The following is a 7,785-nucleotide window of genomic DNA, read 5'->3' as shown; positions in this document are numbered from 1 at the left end:
TACAGAAAATGATATGTCCCTGGAAAAATCAGGATATTTTTTTCTAAATTGTCCTCCCAGTTACAGGAAAAATAGTGAGTTATTTCTTTCAGTCAATTTTTAATTTGTTGAGAGATTCATACTTCTATGACATAAGGGGAGTGACTGGTTGTATTTACCAGGAGAGATCTTTAGTAGATTATTTACATCTAATTCACACTGCCTCTAGACTTTAGTTTGAGTTTAAGCTTTATTACAACTGACACATAAACTCAACATTAACCAAGAAAACTAAACATTGAACAATGAACCATGAAAATGAGGTCATGGTCAGATGAACCATACCAGGCAGACATTTAAGCTAACAATTCTTACATACAACAAGTTTAGTTGACCTATTGTTTATAAATTAAGAAAAACAGACCAAAACACAAATACTTAGCACTCAGCAATGAACCGTGAAAATGAGGTCAAACCTGCACGACTGCCATATTTCTATACACCAAATATAGTTGACCTATTGCATATAGTATTAGAAAAATGGACCAAAACTCAAAAACTTAACTTTGACAACTGAACCATGAAAATGAGGTCAAGGTCAGATGACACCTGTCAGCTAGACATGTACACCTAACAATCATTCCATACACCAAATATAGTAGACCTATGGCAAAAAAATTATAACAATAAGAAGATGTGGTATTATTGCCAATTAGACCATACACTACCAGAGACCAATTAACATAATAGAAGTTAACATATTATTATAAGAAACCAGCTGAAGCCAGCCTCCGAGTTAAGAATTTCTGATTGCACTGATGACCTAAAGGTGACCTTGGACCATTTTCTGCTCTTTGGTATGGTTGTTGTCCCTTTGACACATTCCCTGTTTCCATTCTCTTTTGTCTTTGGTATGGTTGTTGTCTCTTTCACACATTCCCTGTTTCTATTCTCTTTTGTCTTTGGTATGGTTGTTGTCTCTTTGACACATTCCCTGTTTCCATTCTCTATTGTCTTTGGTATGGTTGTTGTCTCTTTGACACATTCCCTGCTTCTATTCTCTTTTGTTTTTGGTATGGTTGTTGTCTCTTTGACACATTCCCTGTTTCCATTCTCTATTGTCTTTGGTATGGTTGTTGTCTCTTTGACACATTCCCTGTTTCCATTCTCTATTCTCTTTGGTATGGTTGTTGTCTCTTTGACACATTCCCTGTTTCCATTCTCTATTGTCTTTGGTATGGTTGTTGTCTCTTTGATACATTCCCTGTTTCCATTCTCTATTGTCTTTGGTATGGTTGTTGTCTCTTTGACACATTCCCTGTTTCCATTCTCTATTGTCTTTGTTATGGTTGTTGTCGCTTTGACACATTCCCTGTTTCTATTCTCTTTTGTCTTTGGTATGGTTGTTGTCTCTTTGACACATTCCCTGTTTCCATTCTCTATTGTCTTTGGTATGGTTGTTGTCTCTTTGACACATTCCCTGTTTCTATTCTCTTTTGTCTTTGAAATGGTTGTTGTCTCTTTGACACATTCCCTGTTTCCATTCTCTATTGTCTTTGAAATGGTTGTTGTCTCTTTGACACATTCCCTGTTTCTATTCTCTTTTGTCTTTGGTATGGTTGTTGTCTCTTTGACACATTCCCTGTTTCCATTCTCTATTGTCTTTGGTATGGTTGTTGTCTCTTTGACACATTCCCTGTTTCTATTCTCTTTTGTCTTTGGTATGGTTGTTGTCTCTTTGACACATTCCCTGTTTCCATTCTCTATTGTCTTTGTTATGGTTGTTGTCTCTTTGACACATTCCCTGTTTCTATTCTCTTTTGTCTTTGGTATGGTTGTTGTCTCTTTGACACATTCCCTGTTTCCATTCTCTATTGTCTTTGGTATGGTTGTTGTCTCTTTGACACATTCCCTGTATCTATTCTCTTTTGTCTTTGAAATGGTTGTTGTCTTTTTGACACATTCCCTGTTTCTATTCTCTTTTGTCTTTGAAATGGTTGTTGTCTCTTTGACACATTCCCTGTTTCTATTCTCTTTTGTCTTTGGTATGGTTGTTGTCTCTTTGACACATTCCCTGTTTCTATTCTCTTTTGTCTTTGGTATGGTTGTTGTCTCTTTGACACATTCCCTGTTTCCATTCTCTATTGTCTTTGTTATGGTTGTTGTCTCTTTGACACATTCCCTGTTTCTATTCTCTTTTGTCTTTGGTATGGTTGTTGTCTCTTTGACACATTCCCTGTTTCCATTCTCTATTGTCTTTGGTATGGTTGTTGTCTCTTTGACACATTCCCTGTTTCTATTCTCTTTTGTCTTTGAAATGGTTGTTGTCTCTTTGACACATTCCCTGTTTCTATTCTCTTTTGTCTTTGAAATGGTTGTTGTCTCTTTGACACATTCCCTGTTTCTATTCTCTTTTGTCTTTGGTATGGTTGTTGTCTCTTTGACACATTACCTGTTTCCATACTCTATTGTCTTTGGTATGGTTGTTGTCTCTTTGACACATTCCCCGTGTTTCTATTCTCTATTGTCTTTGGTATGGTTGTTGTCTCTTTGACACATTCCCTGTTTCCATTCTCTATTGTCTTTGGTATGGTTGTTGTCTCTTTGACACATTCCCTGTTTCTATTCTCTTTTGTCTTTGAAATAGTTGTTGTCTCTTTGACACATTCCCTGTTTCCATTCTCTATTGTCTTTGGTATGGTTTTTGTCTCTTTGATACATTCCCTGTTTCCATTCTCTATTGTCTTAGAAATAAATTTAATATGGGACAGTTTAAATCAATCAAGTGTTATGTTTGCTTATTCTTTGTGTGGAAAATGTATATAATGAAATATTGATTAAATACCACAATGCAGAGGAACATGAAATACAGGTCTGTGTAATAATATTTATTTCAAAGCCAACATATTCTTCAAGGCACACCAGTAGTTTAATTTTTCATACTGACATTATATATGTCACCGTCAGGAATAGACCTGTCAAAGTTCTAAAATCACTTTCAATTGATTCAACAATAAAAGGCAATCCTGAGTTGCATTCTAGTAATCAGATAATTCATTCTTTTTTGTCCCCATCATCTTCTGAATGTCCATCAGCTTTTATCACTTTATTTTCTCGAGGTATATATACTGAGTTTATGTAGCCTTTATCAATATTGTATTTGGAATCCTTAATGTAACCTACTGAGTCAAGTCCTTCTGTTATCTCTTTGTGAACTGATCCAAGTAATCCCTTGTTTTGCTGCAAGAAGAAATAAACTTGTGAAAAATAGCTCAAGCATGACTTCAGTTCTAATTACCAATTCTCAAGAAATAACACTTGTGTCAAAATTAAAAAAAGCAACATGTACCAATAAAAAGGTTTCAATTATAATCAGTTTCATTAGTGATCCCAAAACACAGTAAAATTTAAGAAACTACAAACCAAATTTAATGTCAAACTAATGTCTGCAGGCATGACTAAAAAAGTTCAGGCATGTATCTACAAACATTGGACCACATCCTGGGTCATAATTTTATCAAAAAAGAAGCAAACCACTACAAAGAGCAGATTCATTCTTAATCTTACTATGATTTGGTAAAAAAGTACAAATAAGACAGTAAAGACAACAGAAAATGAACAGTGATGACAGTTATTTTTTGAAAGAACAACTAGGGGAGCATAAAGTGTCCAAATTGTTTGTTTGTTTAAAGGGGAAGATGGTCAGAAAATTCAATCCTTTCTTCATGACATTAGACAATATTGAATTTAAGTCTGAGTTTGTGTAAATAACATAAATAATTATTTTAAGTCATTTTCCCAGTCATATTTCCAACCATTACAGCATTAGGAAAACTCTTTGGCAGAAGGAGATTTTATTTAGAGCAGATACTTTATGAATTTTCACTGCTTCATTTTTGGTACATGTATGATAGTCATGATAGTTAACCTTTTCAAATTAGTATCACATAACCTGCAGTGCATAATAAGACAAGTTCAATCTAATTTTATCCTGTTGAACCAAAAGTTACTAAAATACATGAGGTGGAAATCAATCAACACTTGTTTGCAATTTATAGAAAAGACTCATAGTCATTGATCATGTCAAATACATGATATACAACAAATTAAGGAGGCTCGCGGGTATGAGATTTTCCGAAAAAAGTTAAACTTTAATTTTTCATTACAAATTTTATTTATTATCTTAAGTAGTTGTTTATACTTTATCATATGATCCAAAAAATCATTCCAAAAAACAATTCATGTTGGCCCCAGCTGACTTTTAAAATGTTGATATAATTGAACTAGAGGCTCTAAAGAGCCTGTGTCGCTCACCTTGGTCTATGTGCATATTAAACAAAGGACACAAATGGATTCATGACAAAATTGTATTTTGGTGATGGTGATGTGTTTGAAGTTCTTATTTTACTGAACGTTCTTGCTTCTTACAATTATATCTATAATGAACCTTGCCCATTAGTAACAGAGAAAAATATTTGGTAAAAATTTACATAAATTTACCGAATTAATGAAAATTGTTAAAAATTGACTATAAAGGGCAATAACTCCTTAAGGGGTCAATTGACCATTTAGGTCATGTTGACTTATTTGTAGATCTTACTTTGCTGAACATTATTGCTGTTTACAGTTTATCTCTATCTATAATAGTATTCAAGATAATAACCAAAAACGGCAAAATTTCTATAAAAATTACCAATTGGAGGGCAGCAAGCCAACAACCGATTGTCCAATTCATCTGAAAATTTCAGGGCAGATAGATATTGACCTAATAAACATTTTTATCCCATGTCAAATTTCCTCAAAATGCTTTGGTTTTTGAGTTATAAGCCAAAAACTGCATTTTACCCCTATGTTCTATTTTTAGCCGTGGCGGCCATCTTGGTTGGTTGACCGGGTCACGCCACACATTTTTTAAACTAGATACCCCAATGATGATTGTGGCCAAGTTTGGTTTGATTTGGCCCAGTAGTTTCAGAGGAGAAGATTTTTGTAAAAGCTAACGCCGGACGACGACGGTCGACGGACGCCAAGTGAAGAGAAAAGCTCACTTGGCCCTTTGGGCCAGGTGAGCTAAAAAGCTTCAAATTATCTCCCTTTGGTGCAAAAGTGCCATTTTTTTGCATTTAAATAGAAATATCTTTTTTAACTCATCAGTGACCTATATTTTTTGTTGTTAATTGATTTCCAATAAGCTGTACATAAACTAAATAATTGTAAAATGTTAGCGATTTCTGTAATTTAGTTCTTTTTTTATTACAATATTTACCGATATTTCTCCTATTAAAAAATGTTTGCTTCTTTCGAAAGCACATTGTGAGCGTAAATGAATGGTGACTCCATTTTTTTATTTTATTTTTCTATTAAGTATAAGATAAAGTTTGTTTAAAGAAAAATATAGAGAAATCCTATATTAAAAAAAAAATTTGATTTAGACCCGCGAGCCCCCTTAAGACAAATATTTTCTTTTTTAAAAGGGCATGTACCTTAACATGCTTACAGTCATTTTAATAACAACAGTCCTTTCTATTGTTGAAGACTGTAAGCAGACCGCTAGACATCCTTTGCTTAATCATGTTAATTATTTTGGTTGCTGTCTCAAAAAATGCACAATCATTACAATATACCTTGCATGTCTTTTCATTCACATTTACAGTATGATAAAGACATTGGACTTTTAGTCTAATTTAACATGTTTTATTCACACAAGTATGTTGTTCTGTAATTCATATGCTCATGTTAACCAATTCAGTCTATGGTCATGGTGGTTAAAAAATTGTAAAATTTCTTGAAAGGGGAGATAATTTTACATTTAGACAAAAAATATATAGTTATATCATGATGCAGTATTAAATTTATTTGCATGGTTGTCTTGCATTTATCACACCATAAAATAAGGTCAAATTGCTGAAAGAACCTCTAAATCATTGAAATCTTATCACTTTGCATTAACCATAATATCATGGTGTAAATTAGATACACCACATGTACATTCATGACATTGGGCTAACATTCTGAAGGTTGTGTCTACATATTCCTATTTGAAATTTTCAATAAGTTTTATATCAAAACATTAACAATAAAAGCAACTGACCTCATTTTTAGCAGCTGATAGAACAGTATTGACTTGTTTTCCTTTAACAAGTATTTTAACCATTTGATTGATTTTAATCTGGAGATCATGGCTGGCAATTTTTGTTACAATGTCAAAGCGTTTTGGGCTCTTTTCCTTTGGTGTCTTCTTCTGTTCTTCCTTCTGTTCTTCTTTTGTCACAAGTTTATAAGACGGGAATCCTTCTGTAAATTTTCCCTCTAATTTAGCTAATTTGAACCCTTTACTGTTGGCATATTCCTTAGCCCCTGCTAATGTTTGCTTTCCAATTAACAGATCTTCGTTAGAAAACAACTGAATAGTGTCAATCAATTTCACCAACTTGACACGCTTCACGTTATCAGATTCATCAGATGATTGTCCCTTTTTGTTATCATGAATTTTTACCTTTTTATGGAATTTTTTATTTAGATTTGGACCACACTGATGAAAATATTGTTTATCTTCAATTCTGCTGCATTTTTTCACATGGCAATTTTCAAAAAGATTGCTACTGAAATTGCCAATTGTAACACATGTGTATGTTCTTGATGTTTGCGTTGAGCAATGAATCTTTGAAAATCTGGCTAAGTTTGTCACATGATTGTAATGGTTTATTGGTGATAATGATAGAAGTCTGAATCTGCAGAAAGTCATCACAGCTATTGGTGATTTAACAAGTTTCATGTTGCTGTCCTTCCCTGTCTACAGTGTCATCATGGATATATGGCATTCAATCCTGTATAAAAGAAGAACAAAGTATTTCAATATTTTGTATATACACTGTTTTAAATATGAAAGTATGGATATAATATATTACATTTATACAATAAAACCTAATAAATAGAAAAACAAGATCAGATGACCTCACCAGAAGGTTCTTAGGAAAAGATTAAACTATGTTCTAAAGTCTATCTTTGCAATATTTTGAAATTTAAATGAAAGATTTGAATAAAAAAGGCAGATCAAATTATTTTTAAGCAAAATATAGAATTTTGTGTAAAACTTCATACAATTTTCATTTTATAAATGATTATTTTAAAGGAGGAGATTGAAATAGTAGGATACAATCTATATAGGCAGACTTATCAAGTTGGAAAATTGCAAGCCTTTGATCATTATGATAAAAGTGCAAACCCTGATGATCTCCATTGATGAACATATTTATATATATATATGTATCAACTCAATAAACTCAGTAAAAATACTGCTGTCAGGTCATTGAGGATTGCATATTTTGGAATTAATATTGATTGACTCATAGGGCCGTTGCATGGGAAATAAACACATTTATTCTAAAACCAATTGTTGGCATGATACACTCACTCACTGGTTATGTTCTTCTCATATATTTTATTTTGTTGTGATACAAAACCCCTATTAAGAAGGATTATGCTTGATTAACATATGATGAAGACATAATCTTTCAATCAGTTTAAATGAGGTCTGGAGCTGGCATGTCACAAACTGCTAGTAGTCCTTTGTTAAATTGTGTATCATTTATTGTCATTTTGCTTAGTTTCTTTTGTTACCTATTCTGACATTGGACTCCAGAAGTCTTTTAAGCTGAGTTTTACAGATTATATATGGTATAGGGGGAGGGTTGAGAATTGAGATCTCACAAAGCATGTTTAACCCCACCATATTTTTGCACCTGTCCCTAGACAGGAGCCTTTGTTGTAAGTCTTGTATGTTTTTTAATTTTAGTTCATTTATAT

The 7,785-nt window shown here is 33.0% G+C and overlaps 1 protein-coding gene across 1 annotated transcript in view; it reads right to left on the bottom strand.

The window, feature by feature from the left end:
- Nucleotides 1-2,846: 2,846 nt before the first annotated feature.
- LOC134696467 (uncharacterized) overlaps nucleotides 2,847-7,785 on the bottom strand; it is a 6,738-nt gene continuing 1,799 nt past the window's right edge. The window contains exons 2-3 of the mRNA XM_063558294.1: nucleotides 6,071-6,806; nucleotides 2,847-3,219 (exon numbers count right to left, since the gene is read on the bottom strand). Coding sequence (XP_063414364.1) covers nucleotides 3,034-3,219; nucleotides 6,071-6,754 — 870 coding nt within the window. The 5' untranslated portion in view covers nucleotides 6,755-6,806 and the 3' untranslated portion in view covers nucleotides 2,847-3,033. The remainder of the gene's footprint in view (nucleotides 3,220-6,070; nucleotides 6,807-7,785) is intronic.

Source organism: Mytilus trossulus, chromosome 14 (assembly GCF_036588685.1).
Source record: "Mytilus trossulus isolate FHL-02 chromosome 14, PNRI_Mtr1.1.1.hap1, whole genome shotgun sequence".
In the NCBI taxonomy this organism is placed as follows: domain Eukaryota; kingdom Metazoa; phylum Mollusca; class Bivalvia; order Mytilida; family Mytilidae; genus Mytilus; species Mytilus trossulus.
This window is presented reverse-complemented; position numbering and strand designations above follow the sequence as displayed.